Below are 12,704 nucleotides of genomic sequence, written 5' to 3'. Positions count from 1 at the left end.
ATACAGACAACCAGCCCGTAGCATCACAGCTGTGCCATCTGCTCCCATTGACAAAGGCTGTGGGCATTTCCCATTCTGGGGGCTCTTCACATTAACAGTGTGGGGCCACATAGCGGCCTCCCGAGTGCATTTAAAACACATTTAAAAACTATTACATTAGACACTGATCTTAAACTGTAGAATGATGGTTAAATAACAGCAGTGTTACATTTCCAGCTCCAGGGCCCTGAACCGTTGTTGGGAGACCTCTGGTTTTCTTAAAGCAAACTCAATTAGCTTTTAGCCCGACTCGTAGCTGGCAACTATAGCTTTGGACAGTAGGCTACAGTTTACAGTCGTTACTCTGTAACCGGAGCTTATGTGGACACTCTCTGCTGACTACTAGCAGCGTCTCTGTGACTGCGGCACCTGCCGGTCGAAGGTCCTCTTTAACCCTCACTTCCTATACCAAAACCTGCCAGACCGCGTCACGTGCACACGTTACCCTTACGGGTACCTACATTAAAGTGTAAGGCTTGGTCAACCACAGCAGAAACCTAAAATTGTATTTCTTTGCTATACATTAATCCATAATTATATGAAAACTCTATAGTTATTCAGTCGGCTACCACTAAAATCACACTTTTTCGGTTGCAGCAGGTGTGTACTTGATCTTTTTTTTTAAGCTCAACGTTCTGTTTAATAGCGATAACGTCTTGGAAGTAGTTTGTCGAGGTTTATGGGGGAGTGAAATAGTTGTGTTCACCTAAAACCATTGTATGTGTCCCCTGCATGTGGTTCCCACGTTCCAGTTGGTTTAGTACTGCCACTGAGGAGAAATAGAAAAAACTACAGTACCTTAAGTGCAAGTAGGCTACCTCAAAATCTTATTTAAGTACAGTGTTTGAGTGATTTAGATATCATTTTCTCTCTCTACAAGGAACCATACCGTCTATGGAAGGAACCCTGTTCTCAGTCCACCTGGCTCCACCTAGTGGTCAGAAGATAGAGAACTTATTTCCATGTAGAAACACCTTACAGTGTATCCACAGAAAATCAATGGAGTCAAGATATAACAGCATCACATATTTACACTCTGCTTTTGTTTGTTTGTAATACTGAGAACCTTGATTGGAAAGATATGTATTTCAGAACAGCTGTAAATGTGTCTAAACTGAGCAACCCTCTGAATACAATTCAAAGTTGAAAATATTTCATTGTATTTTGAAGTGCTGTGACTTTGCTTTTCACTACCTATCCACGTGTATTTGTACATGTTTTTAGTGATGTGTGTGTGTGTGCATGTGTGTATGCAGCGCCGGGTTACGGCTCTGAACAGTCATGTGTCCTGCTTTTGACATGAGGCAGCCTCTTGATGCGACAGCCAGCCAAACACTGTCACTCTGCAGTGTGCCGGAGTGTGACCTCCTCACCACTGTCTCTGCGCTCTCTCTCTACAGCACCCCGGTGTGGTGTCTCCCCTCTCTCGCCCTCACTCAGCTCCTCTCCAGTGATCCTCTCCCTGCTCCTGTCTGACACAACGGCAGAGACCTTCTCTTCTTCTCTGTCAACAGAGACACACTTTTTCTTCTTATTTCTTAACCCCCGGTAAACACACACATTGAGACATCACCATATCTCATAAACATCGTGTCTGCTTCTTTGTTCTGTACTTTATTGTCTTCCCTTCCTCTGAATAAGGTTGTTTGATCATACCATACTATAACTGAAGCGTACCGTTTAAACTACATATTTATATAACCTTTAACGAACATAAACACATGATAAAAGAAATGTTCCCACTTCTCGTTCATCTGCGTGCTAATGCAGGAGGAGCCTGGGGAGATGAAGGGACTTAAATATTTGAAGCAGATCTCAGTGTTATTGTTAACTGACTAGCACCAAATCTTCATATGTGATTGGAGGATATGGAACATGTGACTGCATGAATTACAGCAAGGCTCCATACGTTTATATGTGTGCTATGTTGCACAGATTGCCCAGCTTTGCAGGGCTGTCTTTAGTTTAAGTTAAGTTTATTAAGTTCTTTTTTTTTTAAAAGAAAATAATTCTCATAAACCTCATAATTGTCCAAAAAAAACCTCATTGAAGATCGTACAGCACATTTCATTTTATAGAACAATTCAAGTAAAGACAATCAACCTTTTTCACTGAAGACATTTTAACATGTCACAGTAGGAAAAGCACAGGTGCAAATATTGGGACACTTAAATATAACAGAGACACCGTTGATGTCATTAGCAACACCTGGGCTTCACTTGCCATAACAAGTCAAAATGTGAATTTGCTGTGATCATTTGGAGTGTGTTTGGAGTCCAAAATATCCATTTCATTGTTTCTCTTATACAAAACCTTTCAAATTCATCCTTCCCTCCTCGTTAAAGAATGACAATTTATGTGTGCACGTATGATATAAGAGGTAAATAATAAATGGTAATAAATCAATCTTTTCGACTCTAAACACTTGGCTCTAAATTGTTCGTTGTAGCCATCTTATGCTCACGTGTGAGTCTTCATATGCCTGTGATATACAGTAGTTGCTTGTAGCTCTAGTTTTACTCATGTTCTGTGACTGGACTGTGTGTGTGTGTGTGTGTGTGTGCGCACGTGTGTTCTCGTCACCTTCTCTCAGGGTTACGTCGGCACCCTTGTGCTCCTCAATCAGCTCTAATGGATCCTCTGGCTCAGACTCAGACGGGGTACTGATTGTGATAGTAAAGACGCTCACACACACACAGACACACACCCACACAGGACAGGGCGGGGCTGGATGTGCGTCGTGATGAGCTAAGCGGTACGACGACCCTCCTAACATTTTCTCCCTGTCTATGCCCTTTCTTTCCTCTCTTGTTCTTCGCCATTGCTGTCCCTTAATGCTGCACCTCCTGTAGTCAATTCAATGTAGCACTGTTGTAACCAATATAATTGAATTAGGGCAAATTTAACAAAATCTGTAATGTGTTGTGGCCTTAAAATAAGAAAAATAAACAAAATCCTAAAAATCTCTCATCTAAAATCTTAAGGCTATATTTATTAACTCATACAAACTCAAATGTCACATCTTCCCTTCTGTGTCTTTGTGTCACCCCCCCCAAACCCCCCCAACCGCCACCACCACCGGGGCCCTTGTGTGTTCATGTCAATAGTTCACATGGGCCCCATCCACCCTCCCTCCCTCAACGTCTTCATTCGGAGAGTGAACAGGTCCCCTGGGGCCATTGTGAGCTTTTGTATCTATGTGTGTGTGTGTGTGTGTGTGCGACCACTACATTATTCTCCCCACTGACTCTCTATGGGATGAAAAAAAAAGAACATACATCCAGTGTGTCCCTTCCTTGCTATCTTTAGAAAAGAGACGGGCTGAAGGGGAACATGTTGTATGGCAGGGCATCCCTCACATGAGAATATAGATGTATACTACTCTTGCATTTCACAACTCTCCTAAATGTGTCCTTAAAAATCTCACATATCAGACAAACTGAAAACATCTGTATCAAATTGGTTAATACATCAGCCAGTACATTTAATTTTTGTTACAGAATTGTCATCAATTAATGCCGAATTCACAAAGAAAACTGATCTTGCAAGAGTCCTTTCAGAGAACATTATACAAATAGCAATGAGAAAAAATGCAAAGAATGCATGCAGAAGTCAGTATTTAAAATAATGCAGAGTAAGAACGACTTTCATTCTGTTCATTGAATATGCTGTATTACTGAAAATATCATTGTAGTTTGCATCACAATATATCCTACATTCATTAAGCAAAGATGATGATTGTGATTAGTTCGACTGTATCAGTTTACTTTTCTCTTACATGTTTTTTCATCTAAAACGCAGTAAGCTACAGTGCAGTACTATTGTAAGGCTACTATTGTAATGTAACAATAAACAACAACTTACACACTTTTTTTACTCACTACACATTCACAGCAATAGACTCTGCAACATTTTGACAGGAATCAAAAGGCAAGAAATTGCATTTCTTTTTATTTTCCACTTCTCACATCTGAAATGTTGGTAATAAAGCGAGTCATTTTTTATTATGTTTGCAACCCTCACCAGAGTAACGTTGTTAGAATAAGGCTCTCTGGACCAAACGTGTGATTTAGCACAGCATGTTGTATTTAAAGGTGAGAATTTTTGCTTTTTTGCTCAAAGAAGTTTGCACATTGAAACTCTTTTTATGTTGCTAATGCACTTAGATTTTCTCTTTTTTGTTTTCACATTCTCTGCACTACTGACTCTCCATACATGCAGGTCCAACGGCACGATTAGATTCCTATTGATCGACTGAAGCTGACGGCTCTCCACCACTTGTAAAAACTCTAGTCTCGGGAAGATCTGAGTAACTGTTTGACTCACAGCTCTAATTCCGTATCAGTGAAGCTGATTCATGGCTCTGACTCATTAAGAATCAGTGTGGTTTGCTGATTGCAGAGCAGTCATCCCACTGCTATGTTGAGCGCCAGGTGGTTCTACCTGCAGTGGACCCGAGTGGAACAAAGCTGGTTCTATAATTAGGTTCTCCTGGCTGATTCGATTAGAGCAGCCGCTTCATTCATTTCGCTAAAGATGCTCCTCAGCTGCTTGGAGGGACTAATGGCGGAGATGGAGAGATATATGGGAAACAATTAGACATGATATTATGTTTGTGCATGCTTCTGTACGTTTGTATTGACAAAAGCTGCATGTTTGTGACAGTAAGTTGACAACTGTTTTCCCTCCACATTTACGTTGATGCACAACACACAATACTTTGTTTATTCTTCTCAAACATACATCACTTCTTTTTCTTCTCCATCCCTCACCCTCTTCCGATGTTTCAATTAGCTGCCTTGCAATGAGATTACAGGAGACATTACGAGGGACATGAATAGTGTCCTGCCTCAGCCACAGATGAGATATGAGCAGCCCGATGCCACGCTATCTGGACAAGAGACAGTCTGATCCAGAAACCATGTCCTACGCTCTACATCATGTTCAAATGACACAATTATTATAATAAATGTGTTTTCATAATATTACCTCACTTTGGATGTTTGACCTTCTCTGTGCAGAATGATGGCTGTATGGATCTGCAGTTAAACCTTTGAAATGAATAATACATTTTTATGGAAAAACTGAAAAAAAAGACTTTATTCAAAAATAAAACATATATATATATATATATATATATATATTATGTCAAGTGTTCTTGGCAATAATAAATATGAACCCCGCTTTCCAGCCTGCGTTTCAGTGTTTTTCACACTGCAACAGTTCTGACAGGATGGTGATTGCGAGCCGAGGCTGTTTGGAGCTTCTGTCAGATAAAAGCTCTCTGAGGTTGGAGGCACTGCCCCGACTCAAGTGCAGGTTTGTTTTGCACAAAGTTGGGCAACCTGTGAGAGACGGATTCAAAAAAGAAAATCGAAACAGCAGAAGTTGATGAATCTTGATTTTTATTTGCCGGTATGAGCCAAGCTCCAAAACATTCCTATGCATCTCAGTAGTGTCTTTCATTGGACCATTCCTGTCAGGTACATACCTTTCCCCTCACCCCCCAGTTATACTAGTTAAACTATTAAACTGTTCTCATGAGGAGTAAACTGATCTTCCTGTCTAAACTTGGTGGAGTGCCCCTTTAAACTAAAAAATGCAACATGAGTTCCTATTTACTCACCTGCTCTGCCGTGATCTGTGTATCTTGTTGTACTGTGTAGTGCTTATTTAATGAATCCAAATTGTATGTTAATACATGAAGTTGCTGACTCTTGTTACACTGTTGATGCTATTGTGTCCACCTCATTTATGTAAGGTGGTAGCTAGTTATGCTTGTTAAATAAAATTGACTAAACAATATCAGTGGTGAGGCTATTAAGCACAAATCTGGGTCTAATTCCAGGCGTTTCAAAGTTGAACAAATAACATTCAATATCACAAATAACATTTCCAGCCAGCAGTGCGATACCTGGACAGTCTCCTTGCTTTGAGTCCTCTCTCTAAAGTTATGCCTGACTCCAGAGAGCAGATGTCTATCTGAATGCACCGTCTGCTCCCTGTAATCTCATCTCCTCGTGTCCACGTTGAGGGAAAGTGCTCTCTCGTCGGACCTCGATTCCCAGTATTCCCTTTTATCTCTCGCGGTTCGTCTGGGAAAATAAGCCAGACAGCTGCAGCAGATAAAATGAAGGAAGTTAGTAAAAACGGTTCAACTTCACATTCTCAAATATGTTGTGCGTCAAGCGGCCGGAGCCTAAAGTAGCTTCCTCCAGACCAAGACGGAAGGTAATGCAGCTGAACGGTACAAGAGGGTTGTTTCCAGTTTGTGTGACCAGTGGATTAAGTCCCCCTTAAGTTTTTAATAAATGGAACAGCAACAACAACATCATTCAGAGCTCTTACTGTGTGGGCAAAATGAAGTCAAATAGAGCTTTCATAGAAGAGAAGAGAAGAAAAACAAATGCCTATTGGACATTATGTCAAAAGCAGGACAAAAATATGCCCGGTATAACATCAATGACTCCTGCAAAGACATCATAGGAGGTTCTAAAGATATCCAGTAGTAATGAATAAATCTGTTTTGGTTCACATCCAAATGGACTCTAGAAGAACGCAAAAAACCATCCCCCAACACTCTCCTACTCGCCCGCAAAGCCTTAAATAAATGGATTGACTTTTGGACAAGCGTCAGTTTTCCTTCATAATTGTTAATTATCATGAGTGCTTTCTGAGGCACTTTCTATGAATGGAGATGGGACACTCTCTCTCTCTCTCCCCTCCACCCTCTGTTCTATTTTATGTGATTGGCCTTGGTTCTCAAGGACGTCAAAAAGGACGATGGAGGGAGGAAGTGCTGTGGATGGGTGGGGCTCCTGCGTCATTCCTGCGCATCAGAGTTGGTGGATTTTATGGCGATGGGCGCCAGTAAGCTACGCCTCCCTCTAACCCCCACCGGAGTCCATCTTCCCTAACAGACCACCAGCAGCCACACCCACCCCCGGGTGGCTCCTCCCCGAGTCCCAGATGAGAGAGAGTACAGCACTTAAGGTAATGTAAATAACCAGAGAGCGAGAGCTATTTTAAGATGCTGTCTTTCACTGTGGCCATGAAGGGGGACAAAGATGCTAGCCAAGCGATTGTAATTTCAGTCACGTTTTGGGACATGTTCTCTTTCTCCGTCTAGCTGAGGGGCCCGACAGACAAGAAAGAGCCTGGACCGGCTGCAAATTCAACCTGAGCCTTTATCTGAGGGAGGATGTTCTTTAAATTATATTTTAAAGTAACAGACAGAAGCTGTGAAGTCTGAGACACCACAATTAAGCATCATAAACACAAATAGATTAATAAAACAGGATAGCTGAAAAAGATATATTTCTGCAATACAAAAACTGTTACTTCCATGACTTTTCTGATCCTCAATTTCTAGTAAATCTGACCTCTTCAGGCCTCTAAAGTTATTAACATACAACAATCCGACAGTGGAGACTCACTCTTTGGTTGAACCCAAGTCAACATAGCTTTGTTTTAAGAAATCGTATGTCGCTGAACCTCGTGGATCATGATATTCTCCACGTTTCAGCATCATCTCCAATAAAGAAAAAAAACACATATACTAAAATCTAATTGCAATATTCTCAAAGTGTATTTTTAGTAGTCAAGAAACAACAAATGTGAAATACCAATTTTATCTTGTTCCAAAAGTAGAATTTATATATTTTCCTGAAATTATTTCTTCTTTTTTTTTTATGTTTCATCTCTTATGACATCAAAAATAAATAAACATTTAGACAGCATCCTTTCTTTCTTGTGTGAATCATTTGAACCAGCATGATTTGTTTTCTTATATATCATTTGTTTCTCTCCATATTTTATAATTATATTTATATTCATACAAACATACACATCACAGAGAAAATAATCTGCCGTTAACCACAAATAAATAGAACAGATTTGTGAAGCAGAACCTGCCGCCACATTGTTCTGCAACAGTTACTGTTTGACTTTGCAAAATCACAAACTAAAACAACACTAACACCAGTAGAAGTACACTACTTGATATACTTAGATCTTTTTCTAGAGGTTACATTCATATTCAAGTCTTTGTTCGCTGCAGTCTGACCAGAGTCCAGTCACAACTGTTTCATGAGCTTCATTAAGGCAGTTGAATACAAGATCATTTTAAACACTAATTTACACCGATTCCTATGATTAAAACTGCTTCTACACCTGACATTAAAGAGAATATTAGCTAACTACGGTCACTACTGCTTGTATATTTTCTACTCAGCACAGTACATGGATTGTTTCTTTCTTGATTCACAGTCATGATATGTTTACAGGAATAATGAAGAGACATGATTGCCTCTCAAAACTGTGTCAAACTAAATCAGTTTTGGGTGTTGGTTAATATGTCGGATGTATTTCACGTCATGACATTACAGTCCGTTTAACATAAATTGATTGGCTTGTTGTGACATATTAAAGTTATATAATATCCTGTTTTCCATAATTTGTTGATCTATTTTTACTTCAACTCTCTCTCACAATCAGCTTTTATAATAGTTGCTGTACAGGTCAACTACCTGCCATCTGTTCATCAAATATTTCACCACTTCTCCCCGGTAGAAACTGTGCAGCATCTCTTATCTCCACTCAGCTGTAGTTTGATCTGCTTTTTCTTTAGTGATAAAAAAACAAAATCAATCAAATTATTTCTTTAACTATATCTCCAAAGCAGTTCAGAAGAGGATGAGTATGCATTACACCCAACTATATATAAGAGCTATATGAGTGAATGGTTGATGTACTTCACAGAAAAGAGAACGTCATGTCCAGACAATCAGCAAGCTGCTACACTATATATCCTGTCATGTGGCCGTTATCCAATCACCACATGCTGGATGTGGTTCTTTTGTAGTCCCATCGGAGGACGTTTGCTTCTTGTCTCGTACTTCTTCTTGGAGAATTTGACAGAGTAACCAGTTCTCTGACAGTTCCCTCGCATGTTCAGCGTGTTTTTTTAAACACATCCTGAGTTTGTCATTCTTCATCATGGTGGGAGGATTCAGAGCTGGACTCCTCCTCCTCCTCCACTGTTTCCTTCGGCAGCGTGTCACGGCGTGTGAAGGCGGCCGCCAAGGTCACGCTCAGCCGCGGTTTGACGGGCGTCATCTCCGACAGCCCGATGTTGTTGCCACGAGTCACGAGCGTCGTCCTATCCATAATCTCTCCGCTGTGCTTGGACACCACTGCGTCGAGGAAGTCGTATTTGTGTGAAATCCTGCCGCTCTCAAACAGGTACTTTGCCAGGTAGGAGAAAGCGACGTTACCCAGGAAGGAGGCGAGCATGGACATGGTCTTGAAGGGGAACTTCTGGATGACAACTTCCTCCATTTCCCCAGTTATGTGGTGTATCCTCTGCTCGGTGGTCCAGCCAGGGTAATAAATGAACGGAGGCAGCTGCAGGTAGGGTTCTCCTCCGCCTATACGCAGCACCATGCCGAAGAGGTAGGCGGCCACGGAGCCGTACGTGTTGGTGCCTTTGACAAAGAGCACGCTGATCAGCTGGGGGAAGATGATGACGTAAACCAGGTCTGAGCTCAGGTACCAGAGGCCGTAAACTGTCCCAGTCACCAGCGCCATCAACGTGGCAAGGCCGCCGAATACAAAGATGGTAATACGCATCACCCACACGATCTCACGGTCAGACGCCTGAGGAGACAGAGACGAGCGGGGGACAGGATTGTGACGTGTGCCAAGCAGCCACAAACAAGCAGGAAAAAAAATATGGATGTTGTATAAACTTTGTACACACCGACTGTCTAAAGGCGAGCTGGTAGATGTTCCTCGCAAACATGGAGCTGGCTGACAGGATGGAGGAGTCTGCAGACGACATGACAGCTGCAGACACTGCACCCAGGCCGAAGAAAGAGACGAACGGCGGGCAAAGGTGTTGGAGCACGATGGGGAGTATCATGTCCGCTTGGTCCTTCTCTTTAGGAGGAATAGCACCATAACTTGTCTGGTTCCAGTCTGAGTAAGGGAGAGAATGAATGACACAACCAATATGGCCAGTATACTTGAACTGTATCACAATTTGTTTTATAAATAACCTCATGGCCTCCAGAGAAACACAACTTTTCCAAATTCCTCAGAAATGAAGGTAATTTGCAATTAAACATTCATAATACTGAAACTGTATGGCATAGCTTACTCACTATACAGTATGAAAATGTCAAAGCTGGAACAAAACATGCATGATCACAACAAAATGAAATATGATAGCATTGCAACATTTGTTTTCCACAATTTTAGGCTCATTAAAACAGAGACTGAAACTGCTGATGATGGGAATAAGCTTAACAAATAAAATATTACTGTCTGCAGAAGTTTTAAAACCATCTTCTCATTAAACATTTGCAGTGGCAGCTCATGTTTGTTATTTCCATGTTAAAACAAGACAAAACAAAGTTGTGTGTTCAGATGTTCACCAAGGAATCTGACGCCTAAAAATCTGGAGATCAAACCTCTAATTTGGTCCCTTGCCTCCCTCTAATGTAATATTTACACAGCCAGCATGGTTATTAACTGGATTGCTGCTTCATTATGGATGAGGTGAACCAGCTGCTATTTACCAGGCTCTCTCAGATCTAAGGGCAACATGGACCCATCCAGAGCCTTTCCCCTGAAAACAAACACACACACAGACTGTGCAATTGCAGGCTCATGTGTGAGCTCTCTAACCTGTGGAGGCCCCGATGGCCCCGATGAGAACGGAGGGCACAGCCATGACGAGGCACCCGAAAGCAGCCAGGAAGGAGAGGACCTGGGCGTAGTTGGCCGAGGAGGCAGACAGTACTCTCTGGAAATACACTTGCCAGGGTATTCCTCCAAGCATCTGCAGCACATTTAGAGACCAGTGAATAACATTCGCAGAACTAAAGCCTGACACAGTTATGACAATTGCATTCACTTTGCCTCAAAAGGCTTTATAATCTGTACAGCATAAGACATCCTCTATCCTTAGTGCCTTGATTTGAATAAGGACCATAAGGACAGTTCTGCAGAAAGGTGTAATGAGAGTGTATGAAACTCCTTCACTAAATTATTTGATAACAAGCTGTAGTATTTTCACTTCATAAAGTCATCAAATAGTCCTGGCATGCTGATATTTTTTCATCAATGAAATCAGTTGTAGACCTTTAGACCCAGTGCTGGTCACAGTGGACTAAATTCTGATGAGGTGAGGGATGGATAAGGCGTGGGGACTGTACCAGGAGGCAGAAGTTGTCGATCCAGACCCAGGTGTCGCCCTTCTGTATGCTGCCTCTCCAGGGCGACTGGTACACCTGCTTCACTGCAGTAACGGTAATGTCCGACACCGCAGGGTTGGTCAAAGCAAACGGGACACTGATCCACTGTAGACGTCCAGAAACAAGTTAAAACAGATACAAAAAAAAAAAATAGGTTTAATGGTTATTATAACTTCAGCAATTTATTATCCCACCTTAGCTTTTCTTATCATTTTTAGACAATGTGTCACAAATAAATCTTTGCAGTAACATTTCATGTCAGTGTGTTCCTTTGGAGCAGCATCTGTGACTATTCATGTGCGTAATTTGTCATATTTTAAGTCAAGGTCAAAGTATGTTTGGTGTGACAAACACAGTAAATCTACTAAAGAGGGTTATTTAATTACACTAGTTGCTATCATCTATCTTTAACTTGTGCTCAACATGAACCTACCAGGCCAATAAAGATACAGAAGAGCTGCACGACATCAGTGTAGGCCACAGAGTAAAGTCCTCCAACCAGGGTGTAAAAGATTGCAATGAGCGCTGAGATAACCACTGACATCTTAATGTTGATGTCCACGATGACACTCAGAGTAGCACCTAAGGTCACGAGCAAATGTTATGGCATACAGATATATATGGAGAAGACCTCACTTTGATCGTATTGGCCACCAGAATAACTTGTTTCATTGTAGATGGGAACATGAACTCACCAAGGGCGGATAAGATGGCCGCGGACCAGAAGATCTCTCCCATGAGTGCAGGTATGAAGAGGAGGCCACCCATGCGTTTCCCATATATCTGCTGGAACGGGTCCAACATGGTGACGTAACCTCGTGAGCGCATGGGTTTAGCAAAAAAAAGACCCCCTGGGACAAAGAGTAGACACATTGAATTGTGACACCTTCAAATGTACCTCTATATAAACAAGCATGGTTTAAATCTGCAGTTTTACATTTTTTTACTTGTTCAAATAGACTGATACTTGAACCAACAGGTTTAAGACTTAACAAGGAATTTAAATATAGAATTGAACACAGGACCACTGGACATGGTTTGATTAGCACCCAAACCATCCATTTCAAGGTATGTGGTCAAAAAGTCAAAAATATGAATGTGTGGGCTGCATTTCACTGTTAATAGGTAGAAACAAGGACACAGAATCCCTACGTTATTGCTCCGGATCACACACAATATCAATCTGTATTTTATTGTTTTAATCCACTCACCCACAACAAGACTGAGGGCATATCCAAAGGGAGCTTGAGCCCAAGCCAAGCCATAATCAGGCAGATACACATACTCAGCTGTGCCATTTATATATCCTCCTCCAACCCATGTCGCTAAAAAAAAAATCACACACACACACACACGCACGCACACACACACACACACACACACACACACACACACACACACACACAC

The 12,704-nt window shown here is 41.5% G+C and overlaps 1 protein-coding gene across 2 annotated transcripts in view; it reads right to left on the bottom strand.

The window, feature by feature from the left end:
- Window positions 1–8,702: 8,702 nt before the first annotated feature.
- The window catches only part of slc5a7a (solute carrier family 5 member 7a), a 5,556-nt gene continuing 1,554 nt past the window's right edge, over window positions 8,703–12,704 (bottom strand). For both annotated transcript variants that reach the window (XM_031846459.1, XM_031846458.1), the window contains exons 3-9: window positions 12,509–12,622; window positions 11,993–12,148; window positions 11,731–11,879; window positions 11,259–11,402; window positions 10,729–10,882; window positions 9,800–10,017; window positions 8,703–9,696 (exon numbers count right to left, since the gene is read on the bottom strand). In XM_031846459.1, the coding sequence (XP_031702319.1) occupies window positions 9,025–9,696; window positions 9,800–10,017; window positions 10,729–10,882; window positions 11,259–11,402; window positions 11,731–11,879; window positions 11,993–12,148; window positions 12,509–12,622 (1,607 nt within the window). In that variant the 3' untranslated portion in view covers window positions 8,703–9,024. The remainder of the gene's footprint in view (window positions 9,697–9,799; window positions 10,018–10,728; window positions 10,883–11,258; window positions 11,403–11,730; window positions 11,880–11,992; window positions 12,149–12,508; window positions 12,623–12,704) is intronic.

This window comes from Anarrhichthys ocellatus, unplaced genomic scaffold (genome assembly GCF_004355925.1).
Source record: "Anarrhichthys ocellatus isolate YVR2014 unplaced genomic scaffold, GSC_Weel_1.0 scaffold6, whole genome shotgun sequence".
Taxonomy (NCBI): Eukaryota; Metazoa; Chordata; class Actinopteri; order Perciformes; family Anarhichadidae; genus Anarrhichthys; species Anarrhichthys ocellatus.
The sequence above is the reverse complement of the archived record's forward strand: the minus strand, read 5'-3'. Positions and strand labels throughout refer to the sequence as shown.